The sequence below is a fragment of the Pantherophis guttatus genome, chromosome 16 (genome assembly GCF_059756535.1).
Source record: "Pantherophis guttatus breed Tessera chromosome 16, ASM5975653v1, whole genome shotgun sequence".
NCBI lineage: Eukaryota > Metazoa > Chordata > Lepidosauria > Squamata > Colubridae > Pantherophis > Pantherophis guttatus.
In genome coordinates this window covers 3914199-3933887 of record NC_142078.1, presented here as the reverse complement: position 1 = coordinate 3933887, position 19689 = coordinate 3914199, and the positions used below count along the sequence as shown (strand labels likewise).

Below are 19689 nucleotides of genomic sequence, written 5' to 3'. Positions count from 1 at the left end.
TGTTGCTTCTGTGCCTCTGTTTGTACAATCAAGGATTCCCCCAGCAAGAACCACCCTTGAGAAAAGGCCGAGAGCAGAGAAGGAGACGACTGAGGCAAAGTCTAAGGAAGGAAGTTAATTCACAGCAAGTTAAACGGAGTGTGTGATCCTGTTGCCTCAAATTGGAAGCTTCATCGCTCCCTGAAGTGGCGCTGGAAATTTTGGTCAGGCTCCTCGAGAGATAAGAGCTTGCAGGGGGCCGATCTGGCATCCGCAATGGAGAGCAAAATCCGGCTGCCCCCCCGAACCAGACACTGTTTATCGCTCTGAGTCCGAAGCGGCAGGAAACAAGGGCTGCCTTGCGCCACAAATATACCAAGGCAGAATCCTGATGTCGCACTTAGAGCAGAGAGAAGCCGCTGGATTTTGCTCTCCATTGCAGACACCAGATCGGCCCCCTGCAAGGGAATAAGAGTGAGAGACAAAATGAAAGAGAATCAGAGAGAGAGAGAGAATCAGAATGAGATAATCAGAATGAGAGAGAGTGAGTGGGGGAGAGAAAGAATGAGAAGGAATGAGAGAAAGGGGGAGAGAAAAAGGGGGAGAGAAAAAATGAGAGTGACAAAATGAAAGAATCTGAGAATCAGAATGAGAATGAGAGAGAGAAGGGTGGAGAGAAAGAATGAGAGAGGGGGAGAGGGAGAGAAGGGGGAGAGAAATAAAGAGTGGGGGAGAGAAAGGGGGGAGAGAGAGAATGGGAGAAAAAGAATGAGAAGGAGGGGAAGGAAAGAGAGGTTGGGGGGGAGAGAGAAAGGGGGTGTAAGGATCGCCTCTCCTTCCAACTTAAGAGAACTCTTTTTTTTTTTATTGAAAAAGTTTTTCAAATACAAATTTTTCCCCTTTTTTCTCCCCCCTCCTCCCTAACCCCCCCTCACCACCCCTCCCCCTGTGACTTATTCAAAGTAAGATCCAAATTCATAACAGATTATATAATAATTTACCATCCCCTTACTCCATCCCCCAAATACTGACCCTTTCTTTCTAATATTATTATATCCCCCTTTTACTATACATTTCAAAATAACATTCTACTATAACATTATGTAATAACTTCTAATTTAACATAATAATATTATAACTCCCAATTTAACAATAATCTGCCCTTTTTCTTCTCCCCATACTTATATCTCTTAAATCAAACCTCTTATGTATATTAATATAACATTTCAAAACAACCTTCCACTTTGACTATATAATAAATCCTAATTTAACGTTTAATCTTTTGTGTATATTAATATAATATTTCAAAGCAGCCTTCCACTATAAAACTATATAATAAATCCTAATTTAACATTTATTCAACTCATAGTCTGTCCATTTCCTCCACTCCCATAAATATATCTCTTAAACATCCCTTTTCTTAAACTAAACAATAAACTAGCCTGTCTCCACCCACTTTGCTAGAAAATTTCCATACATAACAATTCTTAATATCTTTATTCTTCTGCCCACCCTACTAAAAAAAATATTCCCTTATATAAATAAAATCAATGACTTTAAACTTCTAATCATATAATGTCTTCTTTAATGTCTTTCAACTGGATTGTTAACTCCATCACCCATATTAGGGTAATATGACATCCTAATTCCAACAGAATGTTCGGAATCCTCAGGTATCATCTACCCCCATCAATAATAAATATCTTCATGTGTATAAAAAAAAAAAGAAAACAACCACCCGAGTGACATTATAATTGTATTCCATATAGTATCTGTAGTAGTGGCTTTCTTCAAGATTATTAATTCCAACCATCATAATGGGGTAGCAACCAGATCTTCTGTGTGCCCCAACGTAGCTCTCTTGCCATATAACTCAGCATAAACGTAATACATTTATCAAAGAATCCAAAATAGATAATTCCAATCCAACAGTTTAAGGCCCTTTTCACATCCAAGAAAGAGAACTCTTGAAAGGTGGTTGTTCAAAGGATTTATTTTATTAAGCAGAGGTGAGAGCCATCCAGGTAAAGCAAGATCTGAATTCCCTTAGGCAAGGCAGTAGGATTAAAGTGGTAGAGACCCCTCCCTTTAAGTCCGAATGCAGATTTTAGCCAATATACAAGTGTGAAGATGTTTTCTTTCCCAGTTTCCCTGAGAACCCGAACAAACATGCATTCCCACCATTATCCTTTAAAGTGAGACAACCCACATGGCTATCCTAAAAATCCCTGCAGGTAAAGGGGATCTCAGGGCTCTTTGGCGCCAGGATACAGGTTGCAAAATCTCTGTTGACACAGGCAATGCTAGTAAACCGAATCCAAGGGTCCCCCCCCCTCCGATTGAATGGCAGTATCACTTTTAGGGATCTGACGGGGAGAGAGAAAGAGTGGGAGAGAGAAAAAGAGAGGGGGAATGAGGGGGGAGAGAGAGAAAGAGAATGAGAGACAGACAAAATGAAAGAATGAGAGAGGGGAAGAGAGAAAGAGGGAGGAGAGAGAAAGAATGAGGAAGTGGGAGAGAGAGAAAGGGGAGAGAAAGAGTGGGGGGAGAAGGGGAGAGAAAGAATGAGAGTGGGAGAGAGAAAGAAAGTGGGAGAGAAAAAGGGAATGAGAGGGAAAGGGGGAGAGAAAAAGGGAGAGAGAATGAGGGGGAGAGATGGAGAGGGAGAAAGAGAATGAGGGAGACAAAATGAAAGAATAAGAAAGACAATCAGAAAGTGGAGAGAGAGAGAAAGGGGGGGAGAGAGAGAATGAGAAAGAGGGGGGAGAGAATAGAAGGGGCAGGCGGTGGGGGGGAGAAAAGAGGCAGAGGGGGCACCAGAAGAAGGGCAGGGGGGAGAAAAGGAGGGGCAGGGGTGGGGGGGAGAAAAGGAGGGGCAGGGGTGGGGGGGAGAAAAGGGGCCAAGGGGGCAGCAGAAGAAGGGCCGGGGGGGGGGGAAGGAAAAGGGGGTGGAGGGGCATCACAGGGGGGGGCAGAGAAAGGGGGGCAAACGACCCCACATTCTGCCAATCGCCACTCCGCCCCCTCCTCTCCGTCGGTGGCGGGGGGGGGCAATCAGGACTCCCCCCCACTTCGGCCTCCCCACCGCACAACCCTGCGAGGTAGGCCTGGGGGAGGGAAGGCTGCACCCGCCTGTCAGAGCAGCCCCGCCTAGCACATGGACCAGATGGGGGGGGGAAGGGCGAAGGAGGGGCGGATAGGCCGCCTTGGAAGAGCCGCGGAGGGCGAAGGGAGCGGAGGGGAAGAGCCAGCAGCGGAGGGGCGGAGCCAAAGCGGGGGAGGAGCCCAGACGCCGAACGGCGGCAGCGCCACTCCAGTAAGGAGCGAGGGGCGGAGTCACAAAGCGGGCCCGCCAATGGGATGGCGTAGAAGGCGGCCGCATGCAAATATTCACCGGTCCCGCAGAGAAAGTTTTCTTCCCACGTCCCGCAAGCGGAGAACTATACGGGCGCTACAGGGGAGGAGAAGGCCCCGCCCACAGATGCGCAATCAGTAGAGCGACGGAAGTAGGTCTATGGTTAGGCGACGGAAGTGGCAGAATGCAGGTAAAGCGCTGGGAGTCGCACTCTGACGGGCTCTGCGAAAAAAGAGAGTCCTGGGAGGGAGGCCGGTGGGAGGGGGAGGGGGGGTCTTGGGCCTGGGTCTCCTCTGAGGGGAACGCAACGCAGCCGTGACCCTCTTCTCTCTCTCCCCTGCAGGAGGACGGAGGATGGCGGCGGATGCAGGAAAGAGGCGCCACCCAAGAGGAGGAGGAGGAGAGCGGGCCCCGCGGAGCAGCCCTGCCCGGTCCTGGCGCGGCTTCCCCTGAAGACGGCGGGGAAAGGCTGGGGGGCTCTGGAGCTGCGGGAGGGAGGAGCCCAGGGGGAGCCCGAGAAAGGCGGCTGCCTGGAGGGCGATGCGGGGAGGAGGAAACGGGCAGAGACCCCGAGACGGGCCTGGAGGGCGGAGGCTCCTCCCGAAGACCCCGAAAGCCCCGAAGGATCCAGGAGGAAGCAAAGAAATATCATTGCCCGGAATGTCAAAAATCCTTCAAAAGAAACAGAGATTTTCAAAGGCATCTAAGGATCCACATAGGAGAAAAACCTCATAAGTGCCTGGAGTGTGGAAAGAGCTTCATTCATAGCAGCAGCCTTTATAGACATCAAAGGATCCACACAGTAGAAAAACCTCATAAATGCCTGGAATGTGGAAAGAGCTTCAGTCAGAGCAGCAGCCTTTATAAACATCAAAGGATCCACACAGGAGAAAAACCTCATAAATGCCTGGAATGTGGAAAGAGCTTCAGTCAGAGCAGCAACCTTTATACACATCAAAGAATCCACACAGGAGAAAAACCTGAAAAATGCCTGGAGTGTGGAAAGAGCTTCAGTCACTTGGGAAATCTTCATAGACATCAAAGGATCCACTTAGGAGAAAAACCTCATAAGTGCCTGGAGTGTGGAAAGAGCTTCGGTGATAGGAGCTCCCTCTATAAACATCAAAGCATCCACACAGGAGAGAAATCTCATAAATGCCTTGAGTGTGGAAAGAGCTTCATTCATAGCAGCAGCCTTTATAGACATCAAAGGATCCATACAGGAGAAAAACCTCATAAATGCCTGGAATGTGGAAATAGATTCAGTCAAAGCAGCAGCCTTTATAAACATCAAAGGATCCACACAGGAGAAAAACGTCATAAATGCCTGGAATGTGGAAAGAGCTTCAGTCAGTTGGGAAACCTTTATACACATCAAAGAATCCACACAGGAGAAAAACCTCATAAATGCCTGGAATGTGGAAAGAGCTTCAGTCACTTGGGAAATCTTCATAGACATCAAAGGATCCACATAGGAGAAAAACCTCATAAGTGCCTGGAGTGTGGAAAGAGCTTCAGTCATAGCAGCAGCCTTTATAGACAGCAAATGATCCGCACAGGAGAGAAACCTCATAAATGCCTGGAGTGTGGTAAGAGCTTCAGTCATAGCAGCAGCCTTTATAGACATCAAAGGATCCACACAGGAGAAAAACCTCATAAATGCCTGGAATGTGGAAATAGATTCAGTCAAAGCAGCAGCCTTTATAAACATCAAAGGATCCACACAGGAGAAAAACCTCATAAATGCCTGGAGTGTGGAAAGAGCTTCAATCAGTTGGGAAACCTTTATGCACATCAAAGGATACACACAGGAGAAAAACCTCATAAATGCCTGGAATGTGGAAAGAGCTTCAATCACTTGGGAAATCTTCATACACATCAAAGGATCCACACAGGAGAAAAACCTCATAAGTGCCTGGAGTGTGGAAAGAGCTTCAGTCAGAGGAGCAGCCTTTATAGACAACAAAGAATCCACACAGGAGAGAAACCTCATAAATGCCTGGCAAGAAAGGTAATAAAATCCAATTAAAACTTTCACTTTTAATAAATTTAATATATGTTTTTCTTTTAATAAATTCCTTTAGTCTTCCAGGGCCATGCCCAGGGTCCTAGGCCTGAGTTTGATTGCTGTCGGTCATTCTGATGGCAACTAGCAGAGCAGGCTGTCCTGGGAGGGGCGGGAGGCCTTGTATGAGTCTGGATGTCCATCTGTCAGTGGTTCAGGAATGTTGGATTCTCAACTGGGCAGCTGTGGATGAGATCCCTGCCTGATCCCTGTCCAAGGGCTGCAGTTGAGGGCTGCTCCGATTGTTAGACTTTGAACTTAAAAAATGGAATTCTGAGGCCTGCTCTCAAAAGAATATAGATATACCCATACACATTAATTATAGCCCATTTAGATTACATAACAAGAGACTTGGGAGTTCAAAAAAATAAAAATAGATACGAAAGGGAGGATCTTGGTTTGTGATATCATAATGCAGGTGTTGTGTTGGTGTTATTACAGTAGGAACAAATGCCTAAATATGTGGTATAGTGTGAAAACCCAGAAAATAAAATAATTTCATATCCAGGAAAAAAAAAAGAGACTTGGGAGTTCACAAGGTGGATACTTCCTTCATATGGAAGAAAACTGACTGAATCTAATGTGCTGCTTCGGATACCGCAGAGCCTCTTCCCAGCAGTTGTGGAGAGGATGTGTTGTGTCCCAGACAATCCTGCAGAACCTGGTCAGGCATCGTTTCTAGCTGATTAGAAACCAGTTGAGTTTCTGGGACAGAAAGTTCTTCAGTGGGATGAGACATTTTATTTTGAATTTGAGAATTCCCATATTTATATCTTCTGAGTTTGCAAAACTTTATTGAACTTTATTGAGGAGAACATCAGGGTTAAAATCACAATGGCATTTTCTTTTCCTTGAAAAGCCAAACCCGTGTCTAGGAGGACAGTTTCGGGATTGAGTTGAAATGCGAGTTGGAAACAGTGTGGACACTTGAACGGTTTTTCTACCAAATTGGGCTAGTTTTGCAGATTTGTTGCAGGAAAAAGTTTGACCTCTGTGGGTTCCAATTTGGGGGCTATTTTAAATTATTTTTAAAGCACTGTACAGATAGTTCTTGACCTACAACTATTTGCTTAGTGACGATTGGGGTGGTCCCTTGGAAGGAAGAGGCGGAACTTCTGGCGAAAAAGGAATGAAGCCTCCACTTCCGTAAATAAAACGGGCAACGAGGGAGCTGCCTGAATCGGCGACAGAGAAGCCAGGATGATGGAGGTTTGGCGCAGGGGATGCTGGGAGTCGAAGTCTGGGAGGGTCTCTCCGGAGAAGGCAGGCCCGGGTGCCTGAGGCCTACTTTTGAGGGCGTGGAGGGAGACGGGAGGCTGGGAAGGAAGCCTTGTCCGCCTGGAGAATGCCCGGGAGGCCAATGGGAGGCAGGGGCTTGGGCCTGGGCCTCCTCTGCGGGGAAAGGGACGCAGCCGTGACCCTCTTCTCTTTTTCCCCTGCAGGAGGACGGAGGATGGCGGCAGATCCAGGAAAGAGGCACCGGCCGAGAGGAAGAGGAGGAGAGCGAGCCCCGCAGAGCAGACCTGCCCGGTCCCTGCGCGGCTTCCCTGGGAGACAGCAGGGAAAAGCCGGGGGGCTCCGGGCTGCAGGAGGGAGGAGCCCACCGGGAGCCCGGGAAAGGGGGCTGCCTGGAGGGTGATGCAGGGAGGAGGAAATGGGCGGAGACCCCGAGACAGGCCTGGAGGGCAGAGGCTCCTCCCGAAGACCCCGAAAGCCCCGAAGGATCCAGGAGGGAGGAAAGGAACATCAGTGCCCGGAATGTCAAAAATCCTTCAAAAGGAACGACCATCTTGAAAGTCATTTAAGGATCCACACAGGAGAAAAACCTCATAAATGCTTTGAGTGTGGAAAGAGCTTCAGTCAGAGCAGCAGCGTTTATAGGCACCAAAGGATCCATTGCGGAGGGAAACCGAAGAAATGCCTTGAGGGCGGAGGCTCCTTCGGAAGACCCCAAAAGCCCCTAAAGATCCAGGAGGAAGCAAAGGAATATCGATGCCCGGAATGTCAAAAATCCTTCAAAAGAAACACAGATTTTCAAAAGCATTTAAGGATCCACACAGGAGAAAAACCTCATAAATGCTTTGAGTGTGGAAAGAACTTCAGTCAGAGAGGAGATCTTATGCAACATCTAAGGATCCACACAGGAGAGAAACCTGGAGTGTGGAAAGAACTTTCATCATACCAGCAGCCATTATAGACCTCAAGGGATCCATTGGAAGAAATGCCTGGAGGGGGGAGGGTCCTTCGGAAGACCCGGAAAGCCCTGAAGGATCCAGGAGGGAGGAAAGAAACATCAGTGCCCACAATGTGAAAAATCCTTCAAAAAAACCGACCATCTTAAAAGTCATTTAAGGATCCACCCAGGAGAAAAACCTCATAAGTGCCTGTAGTGTGGAAAGAACTTTGGTCATACCAGCAAACTTTATAAACATCAAAGGATCCACTGGGGAGAGAAGCTGAATGAATGCCTCGAGGGCAGAGGATCCCTAGGAAGACCAGGGAGTTCACAAAGGGTCCAGGAGGAAGGAGAGAAATATCAGTGCCCGGAATGTAAAAAATCCTTCAAAAGAAATTACCACCTTCAAAGGCATCTAAGGAGAAAAATCATTCAAATGCCTGGACTGAGGGAAAAGTATCAGTTGAAAGAAGGACCATTTTTCCCATCAAGGAATCGAACACGGGGAAAAACATATAAATGCCTTGAGTGTGGAAAGAGCTTTACTGATGGGGAACTCCTTCATCGACATCAATGGATTCACATGGGGGGAAATGCTAAATATGCCTGGATGTGGAAGGACCTTCAGTCAATATATGTCTGAGTAATTCAGTTGAATAAGTTGTTTAGTCAAGAGTGATTAGACATACAAGGAATTTGCTTCCCATGCAGAACCTCTCAGTGTACATGCAAAGCAACAGAATAATGATAACAGAAAAGCAGCAGTGGAAGGGATCTTGCAGGCCTTCTAATCCAACCTCCTGTTAAAGGAAGAGATCCTCTACCATTCCAGACAAGTGGCTGTTCACTCTTTCCCTCCCCCGCCCCAGTTTATTACTATTATATCAAAAGTTCCCTTTCTATACTGAACACTGTTGTCTAGGTAAAGGTTCCCCTCGCACATACGTGCTAGTTGTTCCCGACTCTAGGGGCGGTGCTCATCTCCGTTTCAAAGCCGAAGAGCCAGCACTGTCCGAAGATTTTTCCATGGTCATGTGGCCGGCATGACTCAACACCAAAGCCGCATGGAACGCTGTTACCTTCCCACCAAAGGTGGTCCCTATTTTTCTACTTGCATTTTTGATGTGCTTTAGAACCGCTACGTTGGCAGAAACTGGGACAAGTCACGGGAGCTCACCCTGTTTCACGGCACTAGGGATCCGAACTGCTGAACTGCCGACCTTTCAGTCGACAATCTCAGCGTCATAGCCACTGAGCCACCACATCCCTTTGCTGTTTAATAGTGTACTTTTATACAAAAGTATGAAAATCATCACAATCGTAATCATGTTGATATACAAACATATAGTAGATAATATCAATCATTATGGTAAAAAGAAATATCTTCCATATTGACATCAATTGGATAACCCTCAAAATATTTACTAATCCACTTTAAATCTTTCTCATATAATCCACATTTTCTCATGTTTCCACCATCTAACCTGTTTTCCTCGACTGACCAAATAACTCCCATGTCATAGAATATTCAGAGTCTTCTTTTTAATTTTAAACGTGAATCTATCCATTTCTGCAGATTCCAGTATTTTTTTAAATTATATTCTCATCTGTGGGGGTTTCTTCATTTTTCCAGTATTTTCCAGTATATACCATCCTTGCTGCTGTTCGAATATGTAGAATTAGATCTGTATTACCTTTCTTGAAATTTCCTGGTAGCATGCCCAACATCTGAGGTTGTAGGTCTACGTGTTGTTTTATCATAGCTTCCAGCCATGCATGGATTTTATTGCAAACGTTTTTTGCTCAGGGACATGTCCACCAGATATGATAATATGAAACGGGTATTTCAATATTTAACAGATTTATATTCGCTATTCTTGCAGGTGAAAACTGGCATCTATATAACATTTTATAAAGATTTTCTTTATATGCTGTTAACATTGTAAGATTGTAGTTTCTATCCCATAATTTCTGCCATTTATCTAATTCTATTGTATGGCCAAAATTCTTAGCCCAAGGTATCATTGTGTCTTTTACTTGTTCTTCTTCCAATTTAATACTTAATAATTATATATCCTTTTAGTTTGAACCAAGTGTCTATTGTCAAAAACATCTAGTGATGAAGCAGCCACCACTTCTGAAGGCAAGCTGTTCCCCTGGTTAATTCTCATCTATTGGAACAGTGCTATCATGTCACCCCTCGTCCTCCTTATCTCCAGACTAGCCATATCCGGTTCCCCCAACCCTTCTTCATGTGCTTTAGTCTCCAGGCCCTTAATCAGCCTAGTTGCTCCTCTTTGCACTTTTTCCAAAGTCTCAACAACTTTTCGCAATGTGGTGACCAACCTTGAATGTAGTATTGAGGTGTGGCCTTACTAAGGTCTTATAAAGTGGTGCTAAGGCTTCAGGTGATGTTGCTTCTGTGCCTCTGTTTGTACAATCAAGGATTCCCCCAGCAAGAACCACCCTTGAGAAAAGGCCGAGAGCAGAGAAGGAGACGACTGAGGCAAAGTCTAAGGAAGGAAGTTAATTCACAGCAAGTTAAACGGAGTGTGTGATCCTGTTGCCTCAAATTGGAAGCTTCATCGCTCCCTGAAGTGGCGCTGGAAATTTTGGTCAGGCTCCTCGAGAGATAAGAGCTTGCAGGGGGCCGATCTGGCATCCGCAATGGAGAGCAAAATCCGGCTGCCCCCCCGAACCAGACACTGTTTATCGCTCTGAGTCCGAAGCGGCAGGAAACAAGGGCTGCCTTGCGCCACAAATATACCAAGGCAGAATCCTGATGTCGCACTTAGAGCAGAGAGAAGCCGCTGGATTTTGCTCTCCATTGCAGACACCAGATCGGCCCCCTGCAAGGGAATAAGAGTGAGAGACAAAATGAAAGAGAATCAGAGAGAGAATCAGAATGAGAGAATGAGAAAGAGAAGGGTGGAGAGAAAGAATGAGAGAGTGGGGGAGAGAAAGGTGGGAGAGAATGGGAGAAAAAGAATGAAAAAGAGGGAGGGGAGAGAAAGTGGGGGGGAAAGAGAGAAGGGGGGTGTAAGGATCGCCTCTCCTTCCAACTTAAGAAAGAGAACTCTTTTTATTGAAAAAGTTTTTCAAATACAAATTTTCCCCCCTTTTTTCTCCCACCTCCTCCCTAACCCCCCCTCACCACCCCTCCCCCTGTGACTTATTCAAAGTAAGATCCAAATTCATAACAGATTATATAATACTTTACCATCCCCTTACTCCATCCCCCAAATACTGACCCTTTCTTTCTAATAATATTATTATAGCCCCCTTTTACTATACATTTCAAAATAACATTCTACTATAACATTATGTAATAACTTCTAATTTAACATAATAATATTATAACTCCCAATTTAACAATAATCTGCCCTTTTTCTTCTCCCCATACTTATATCTCTTAAATCAAACCTCTTATGTATATTAATATAACATTTCAAAACAACCTTCCACTTTAAGACTATATAATAAATCCTAATTTAACGTTTAATCTTTTGTGTATATTAATATAATATTTCAAAGCAGCCTTCCACTATAAAACTATATAATAAATCCTAATTTAACATTTATTCAACTCATAGTCTGTCCATTTCCTCCACTCCCATAAATATATCTCTTAAACATCCCTTTTCTTAAACTAAACAATAAACTAGCCTGTCTCCACCCACTTTGCTAGAAAATTTCCATACATAACAATTCTTAATATCTTTATTCTTCTGCCCACCCTACTAAAAAAAATATTCCCTTATATAAATAAAATCAATGACTTTAAACTTCTAATCATATAATGTCTTCTTTAATGTCTTTCAACTGGATTGTTAACTCCATCACCCATATTAGGGTAATATGACATCCTAATTCCAACAGAATGTTCGGAATCCTCAGGTATCATCTACCCCCATCAATAATAAATATCTTCATGTGTATAAAAAAAAAAAGAAAACAACCACCCGAGTGACATTATAATTGTATTCCATATAGTATCTGTAGTAGTGGCTTTCTTCAAGATTATTAATTCCAACCATCATAATGGGGTAGCAACCAGATCTTCTGTGTGCCCCAACGTAGCTCTCTTGCCATATAACTCAGCATAAACGTAATACATTTATCAAAGAATCCAAAATAGATAATTCCAATCCAACAGTTTAAGGCCCTTTTCACATCCAAGAAAGAGAACTCTTGAAAGGTGGTTGTTCAAAGGATTTATTTTATTAAGCAGAGGTGAGAGCCATCCAGGTAAAGCAAGATCTGAATTCCCTTAGGCAAGGCAGTAGGATTAAAGTGGTAGAGACCCCTCCCTTTAAGTCCGAATGCAGATTTTAGCCAATATACAAGTGTGAAGATGTTTTCTTTCCCAGTTTCCCTGAGAACCCGAACAAACATGCATTCCCACCATTATCCTTTAAAGTGAGACAACCCACATGGCTATCCTAAAAATCCCTGCAGGTAAAGGGGATCTCAGGGCTCTTTGGCGCCAGGATACAGGTTGCAAAATCTCTGTTGACACAGGCAATGCTAGTAAACCGAATCCAAGGGTCCCCCCCCCTCCGATTGAATGGCAGTATCACTTTTAGGGATCTGACGGGGAGAGAGAAAGAGAGAATGAGAGAGAAAGAGTGGGAGAGAGAAAAAGAGGGGGAAGGAGAGAGAGAATGAGAGGGGGGAGAGAGACGGGGAGAGAGAAAGAATGAGAGACAGAGACAAAATGAAAGAAAGAGAGAGTGGGGAAGAGAAAGGGAGGAGAGAATGAGAAAGTGGGAGAGAAAGGGGAGAGAGAAGGGGGAGAGAAAGAATGAGGGAGAGAGAAAGAATGAGAGGGAGAGAAAGAATGAGTGGGAGAGAAAAGGAATGAGAGAAGGGGAGAGAAAAAGGGAGAGAGAATGAGGGGGAGAGATGGGGAAAGAAAGAATGGGAGGGAGACAAAATGAAAGAATCAGAAAGTGGAGAGAGAAAGGGAGGAGAGAGAATGAGAAAGTGGGAGAGAAAGGGAGGAGTGAGAAGGGGGAGAGAGAAAAAGGGAATGAGAAAGGGGGAGAGATGGGGAAAGAGAAAGAGAATGGGAGAGAGACAAAATGAAAGAATCAGAGAGAAAGGGAGGAGAGAAAGAGTGGGAGAGAAAGAAAGTGGGAGAGAAAAGGAATGAGAGAAAGGGGGAGAGAGAAAAAGGGAGAGAATGAGAGGGGGAGAGATGGGAAGAGAAAGAGAATGAGAGAGACAAAATGAAAGAATCAGAGAGAAAGTGGAGAGAGAAAGGGATGAGAGAAAGAATGAGAAAAAGTGGGAGAGGGGGAGTGAGAAGGGGAGAGAAGGGAGAGAGAGAGAATGGGGGGAAAAGGGGGAGAGAAAGAATGAGAGGGAGAGAGAAAAGGAATGAGAAAAAGGGAGAGAAAGAATGAGAGAAAGTGGGAGAGAGAGAAAGGGGGGAGGGAGAAGGGGGAGAGAGAATGAGAGTGGGAGAGAAAGAGTGGGAGAGAAAAAGAAAGGGAATGAGAGGGAAAGGGGGAGAGAAAAAGGGAGAGAGAATGAGGGGGAGAGATGGAGAGGGAGAAAGAATGAGAGAGACAAAATGAAAGAATCAGAGAGAGAAAGTGGAGAGAGAGAGAAGGGGGGAGAGAGAATGAGAAAGGGGGGGAGAATAGGAGGGGCAGGGGGTGGGGGGGAGAAAAGAGGCAGAGGGGGCACCAGAAGAAGGGCAGGGGGTGGGGGGGAGAAAAGGGGCCAAGGGGGCACCAGAAGAAGGGCAGGGGGTGGGGGGGAGGAGGGCCGGGGGGGGAAGGAAAAGGGGGTGGAGGGGCATCACAGGGGGGGCAAAGAAAGGGCGGGGCAAACGACCCCACATTCCGCCAATCGCCATTCCTCCCCCTCCTCTCCTTCGGTGGCGGGGGGGGGCAATCAGGACTCCCCCCCACTTCAGCCTCCCCACCGCACAACCCTGCGAGGTAGGCCTGGGGGAGGGAAGGCCGCACCCGCCTGTCAGAGCAGCCCCGCCTCGCACATGGACCAGATGGGGGGGGGGGAAGGGCGAAAGGAGGGGCGGATAGGCCGCCTTGGAAGAGCCGCGGAGGGCGAAGGGAGCGGATGGGAAGAGCCAGCAGCGGAGGGGCGGAGCCAAAGCGGGGGAGGAGCCCAGACGCCGAACGGCGGCAGCGCCACTCCAGTAAGGAGCGAGGGGCGGAGTCACAAAGCGGGCCCGCCAATGGGATGGCGTAGAAGGCGGCCGCATGCAAATATTCACCGGTCCCGCAGAGAAAGTTTTCTTCTCACGTTCCACAAGCGGAGAAATATACGGGCGCTACAGGGGAGGAGAAGGCCCCGCCCACAGATGCGCAATCAGACAAGCGACGGAAGTAGGTCTATGGTTAGGCGACGGAAGTGTCAGAATGCAGGTAAAGCGCTGGGACGCGCACTCTGACGGGCTCTGCGAAAAAAGAGAGTCCTGGGAGGGAGGCCTAGTACGTGGGAGGCGGGGGCTTGGGCCTGGGTCTCCTCTGAGGGGAAGGCAACGCAGCCGTGACCCTCTTCTCTTTCTCCCCTGCAGGAGGACGGAGGATGGCGGCGGATGCAGGAAAGAGGCACCGGCCGAGAGGAGGAGGAGGAGAGCGGCCTCTCCATAGCAGCAGCCTTTATACACATCAAAGAATCCACTCGGGAGAAAAACCATATCAATGCCTGGATTGTGGCAAACGTTTGTCTTCAAAGAAAACCCTTTATTCACATCAAAGAATCCACACTGGAGAAAAACCACATGCATGTCTAGAATGTGGAAAGAGCTTCATTCAGAGAGGAAATCTTTACATACATCAAAGAATCCACACTGGAGAGAAACCCTATAATCGCCCTAAAATTGTGTTTCCACCAAAATAAGCCCCAGTGATTATTTTGGGACCCAAAAGAAAATAAGGCCGGGTGTTACTTTTGGCGAATATGGATCTTGAGCCTGTAATTTAGGGTGTTGGCTATTCCTACCCTCTTAGTATCATCTGCAAATTTGATGAGGAGTCCTATTCCCTCATCTAAGTCGTTTATGAAGATATTGAAGGGTACTGGGCCTAAGACCAACCTTCTGGTTCCCCACTGCTTCCTTCCCTCCATGTAGATGTATTCCCATTAAGGATCACCCAATGTGTCAGCCAATTACAAATCAATCCATCCAACCCAGTCATGAGTTTCATCCCACCACATTTTAGTAATAGCAACTATATCATATGTACCTTCGTGTATTAGCATTTCAACTTCACCCTGTTTCTTCCCTAAACTTTGAGCGTTCATATATAGGGATTTGAGTCCTTTATGGATCTTGGTTATGTTTCTTATATCTCCTACTTTGTATCTGGGTTTTCCATCCTTTCCATCACTCTCTACTTCACTGTGCTTTTCCTTTTTTTCCTTCTTCTTTCTCTTTACTCCCTGCCTCCTTGTATGAATGGTTATCTAGCAGTTTTTGCTTGGAATCGGGTTCTAGAGGTCTTGAAGATTGGAGACCCTTCCCACTCCACTTTCTAACTTCAAAATAAAGAACTTTTTCAATCGTACATACTAGGCATTTCAACTGGCTGAAATTGTACCTTCTCAGAACAGTTTTATGTGATTCCTTTCCCCATGCAAACCTTCTCCTTTTAATACAATGCCCTTTTCAATGGTTATGCTTAATATGATAGGATGTTTAATTCACTGTCTCTGTCTCTGATGTAACTGAGCAGGATTTCTTCCATCCAATCAACTGTTTTGTACTTTTCCTACTGAATGGAGTGTAAAATGAAACCTGAGTCTGTCCTGGGCTCCTTTGTTCATTAAGGGAAACCTCTTTGCTAGATTACTCTAAAGGTGTCTTTAAATGATCTGCCAACTCTGTGCCTAATTGAAACAAGTGTGCTGTGGTAGAATCCAGGTGTCAGACCTGTCCCAACCTGGTCCCTTAAGAAAGACCCATCAGAATGAAGCAAAGAGTACAAACCGATTCCGGGTTTCTCTGCTCTTCATCGCCTTTCATTTCCCCCCTCCTTATTTCCCATCACATTCAATCATATTGTCCATTTGTCCACCTCCCCAATGCATCTCCAAATGGCAGGACCTAACACTAGGGTGTTTGATATAATCTATGTGGGTTGTCCAAATATCAATATCATGTAAGACCATCCCTAGACATCTGAACCTCTTGTCAATTGAATTCTCTCAATGGTCCCCTTGTCTTCCAGCAGAAACCGCTACAAGGGACTCTCATAGATGACTATTGGAATGCTGCCATTTTAGTGCGGGAGGGGCGTGGTCTGGGTACATTCCTCGCTGTATAACCTCTTTCTTTCCTATCCTGTACTTTTATTTTCCTTCTTGGGAATGAAAGGGGGGAGGGATTGAATTGAGGGCCATCTGTTAGACATGAGCCTCCAGCAAGGGACTCCTGAGAACTTATTGCTTTCTCTGCCTGCAGTTCTCAAAACAACTTGGCGCCTGCGGATTGGCTTATCCTACACCGGACTGAGGGTGAGATATCTCTTTTAATCTGAGGGAATTGCGTGGGAATCCTCAGATCCTGCTTTCTTTGTCTTGCTATCACTCTCTCAAGAGTTTCCTTTTGAAATGCCAATCGTCTCGAGAGTTGTACTTCCTTGAGCGGAAAGGAGATGCAAGTCCTTAAACTCTCTTAAGGCCAACAAAGCTTTGTGAGATACTATTCTCAGCACATAGGAGAAATATATCTGGGCCCAGGGATTGAGGCAGGTGTAAGTAGGAGATGGTCGGTTGACCTTGTCGAGGAGTGGAGGTGGAGATCCAAATACAGCCCTGCGAGACTTTTCTGAAGAGGAGGGTTAACACATTTCATACAATTGCTGAATGAGAAAAACCATCTGTACTGCATTTTCCAAGTTCCTCATAATGATTTCTTTGAAAATGGACTCAAATGTAGATTTAAAATCAACACAGGCTACATGCAGAAATTTTGTCCATACCATTTTATTTAGGTTAGTCATAAATCAAACTCTACACCCAGCACATTGTGCAAGAACTCCTTGTGGATGCCATTTAGTTCGGTCAGTTTTAACTTTCGACGGTAAATTGAGATTATTTGAATTTACTTATATAAAAAGGTACCCTTTTTGCTACAACAGGTGGATTCGATCATTCATCTCGTCCTTCTCTGAAACTTGTGAAATAGTGTTTGAGGGGCTCAAACCGGGCCCAGTATTTCTCATGGTGTTTGACTGGAGCAGGTGGAACAATTCTTGGCCTCTGGTTTGTGGCCACAATCTCTTTTTATGAGAGGGCAATTTCTGGTTCCATATTCTCCTTCAGGAAGGGTTTCAGCTGCAACCAGGATTGCCCCAGAGAGGGGGCAACTGATAGGCCAGCTTGGACTCAACCTGGAAGTAACGAAGGCTGAACTTAAGACGACAAATCCCCAGAAATCCAGCTCTTCTCAACACACTTATATCTTTACGATTTATCTTGTTTTGTTTCCTAATGTGATTTGATTGCTTATTTGATATCCAATGAATATCGCTAAGTGTTGTATCTTATCTCTTGAATGTATTTTTAACGTACTTGATGAATGTATTATTTATTATTATATTAATAATGGCATCAGTCGGAACCCTGACATTATTTACACTTGAGAGAATATGCACCAAAGACAAATTCCTTGTGTGTCCAATCACACTTGGCTAATAAAGAATTCTATTTTTTCTATTCTATTCTTAGGACATCTGAATGTGGGTGTTAGATCTTATGGAGTCAGTAGTGCTGTGTGTATCGAATCAAAATTTATAGGACTGGCCAACATACCTCATGTTCTAGAGCATCTTGGCCAGACTACCTGGGCTGGTTGTTGTGCGGCTCTAATTTGGGGAGAACCAGTGTCTCACCTGCTTGGCAGGAAGGCAGGCTAGGAGTGGCACTCCAAGAAAAGGCTTCGGCTGAGATTCGTGGTCATCCAAGAATCTCTTTTGGGGTTCAGGGGCTTCAGTCCCCACGTTTCTGATTGGGAGACCCTTCTTTCTTAAGCTGGGATAGCGTGGATACTACTGTACCATCTGCCCTGCTCTCCAGGCTCATGGTCCTGGGGGACTTCCGTTTGCCACCCCTGGCCTCAGAAACAATCTAAGAAATCACGGCAGTCATGGGCCCATCCCAGATCGTCTCAGCCATGACTCAGAACAGTGGTCGTCAGACACTGGTTTAATCTTACCAGATCAATGGCAATGTGATCTGGCGGGGAATCCATTATTATCCCCCGTCAAGGTCACATCATGACTTGGTGCCTGTGAGATTCTCTTATGCCACTCTCCCCCTTCTGCAGGCCCATTCGAATGATCCTCCTCCAATGCCTGATGGACCCAATGGGATACAGAGGAAACTGGGGAAAAGCCCGGGAGAGGGGGGAAAGCTTGAAGGCATTTCACTTCTCATCCAAGAAGCTCCTTCAGTACTATAGAACTGAAGAAGCTTCTTGGATGAGAAGTGAAACATATTCAAAGAAAAGCAAATGAAACCCAGTTGCCTCTTGAAAAAGCACTTTTTGGATAAGCTCTCCTGCTTGAGCAGGGGGTCAGACTACAAGACCTCCAAGGCCCCTTCCAACTCAGTTGTTCTTATTCTGTTAGCTGACAGGGGAAACTCCTACATACACCTAAAAACACCTTGAGGACCTCACTGGGCTCCAGTATCACTTTACCCCAGGTATTTACTGCAAAAACAAGAACATTAAAATGTCAAATCTTAAAGGTTGCTTTTGGCGAGATGGCTGACATACAAGTTTAAAAACTTATGGGGTTGCTGGATCAGGATCACCTCCCAGCAGAGGAGAAGCTGCAGTGCAAGAGAGGAGCATTTAAATAGGAAAAGGCCCCCCCCACGAATCCAAGGCGGTGGGGGGGTCCTCCAGCTATGGTGCATTTAAGGGGAGGAGGGCAAAGCTGGGGGGGCTGAAGGGGGTACCCGAGGGGCAATGGGGGGGAAGGTTCTCCTTCCTGGACGCTTCGACCTCAGGGGCTCAGCAGAGGCCGAGGGGGTCCACATATTAATGTGGGGGGTCCTGGAGGGGATTTTTCCCCCTGCAGATTTGCAAGGGGGTCTTTGGGTGGGGAGGAAGCGGGAAAAGGGGGGTCAGGAGCTGCAGGGAGGAGCCCCCTCGGTCTCTCTGCCTGGAGGCCACGGAGGAGCCTGGCTGGAGCCCCCCAGGAGGAAGGGGAGACCCCTCAGCCCCGCCTGCCTGGGTGCCCCCCCCATATTTCCACCCCCCCGCCTTGTCTAGGGAGGGACTCCGGTTGGGGGAAGGGAGGGAGTCAGAGCCGCAGAAGGGCCCCCCAACCTCCGCCTGCCTGGATTCAGGGGGGAGGGGGAGAAGAGGGACCCCAAAGATCAAAGGGAAAATCCCCCCCCCAGCGTCACCTCCGCCCGAGAACAGAAAGGGAAACGGCACCGCGCAGGCGCACTCTGCGTGACTGAAAATGGAGGACGCCGATTGGTCGCTCTGGGGACGGCAGCGATTGGCTGCAGGACTCCTTGGGGCGGTCCCTCCGAAGGAATGGTGTTTCCGCCCCCCCCACCCCTCCTTGCCTATGGGAAGAAAGCCTCAGCCCCAAAACGGCCCCCTGCTGGATGCGGGGAGACCCCAAAATTCAACGGGACCCCCTCGGCCCACCACCGCCCGGAACTCTCACAACTCTCGGCAACGCGCAGGCGCCATCTTGCTCGATAAAGGAAGGAAGACGCCGATTGGCCGTTCTGGAAACGGCGGTGATTGGCAGGAGGACCGCTTGGGACGGTCTCTCCACAGGAATAGGCGGAGCTTCGGCCTTCCTACGCGGAAGAGCGTAACCTCTACTTCCGGAAAACTAAACCGAGACCCGTGGAGCTGCCTGAGTCGCCGATAGAAGAGACATGATGATGCAGGTTCGGCGCAAGGGATGCTGGGAGTTGCAGTCCGGGAGGGCGTCTCCGGAAAGGGGAGGGAGGGAGGCGAGCAAGATGGGAAGGCCGAGGCCTCGTCTCGCTTGGGGATGCTGGGAAGGAGGCCGTGTCCGCCTGGAGAATGCCCGGGAGGCCCGTGGGAGGCGGGGGCTTGGGCCTGGGCCTCCCCTGCGGGGAAGGGGAAGCATCCGTGAC

General features: G+C 47.0%; 2 protein-coding genes across 8 annotated transcripts in view; both read left to right on the top strand.

Annotated features, from left to right (window-relative positions):
• Positions 1-3034: 3034 nt before the first annotated feature.
• Positions 3035-12219, top strand: LOC148111776 (uncharacterized). 3 transcript variants are annotated; one of them, XR_015730149.1, is made up of 4 exons: positions 3035-3524; positions 3678-5345; positions 6474-6608; positions 6842-12219. XR_015730149.1 is itself a non-coding variant. In XM_087879774.1 (3 exons), the coding sequence occupies exons 1-3, from the start codon at positions 3360-3362 to the stop codon at positions 7202-7204; spliced, it is 2196 nt and encodes a 731-aa protein (XP_087735900.1). In that variant the 5' UTR covers positions 3035-3359; the 3' UTR covers positions 7205-12219. The 3 variants fall into 3 exon arrangements, 2 of the variants coding, with proteins under 2 accessions (XP_087735900.1, XP_087735901.1); XM_087879774.1 differs by lacking the exon at positions 6474-6608; XM_087879775.1 differs by having other exon boundaries at positions 6474-12219.
• A 6898-nt stretch (positions 12220-19117) lies between these two features.
• LOC117658473 (uncharacterized) overlaps positions 19118-19689 on the top strand; it is a 29542-nt gene continuing 28970 nt past the window's right edge. For all 5 annotated transcript variants that reach the window (XR_015730145.1, XR_015730144.1, XR_015730143.1 and 2 more), the window contains exon 1: positions 19118-19476. Coding sequence is in view for 2 of the 5 variants with exons in the window: in XM_087879750.1 (XP_087735876.1) it covers positions 19465-19476 (12 nt within the window). In the remaining 3 variants the exon portion in view is untranslated. The remainder of the gene's footprint in view (positions 19477-19689) is intronic.

Excerpts from the sequence above, each read along its gene's own strand:
- LOC148111776 (XM_087879774.1), top strand. The coding sequence starts at position 3,360 with ATGCAAATATTCACCGGTCCCGCAGAGAAAGTTTTCTTCCCACGTCCC. Across the intron at positions 3,525-3,677 it reads ACGGAAGTGGCAGAATGCAG|GAGGACGGAGGATGGCGGCG; the intron begins GTAAAGCGCTGG and ends TCTCCCCTGCAG. Across the intron at positions 5,346-6,841 it reads ATAAATGCCTGGCAAGAAAG|GAGGACGGAGGATGGCGGCA; the intron begins GTAATAAAATCC and ends TTTCCCCTGCAG.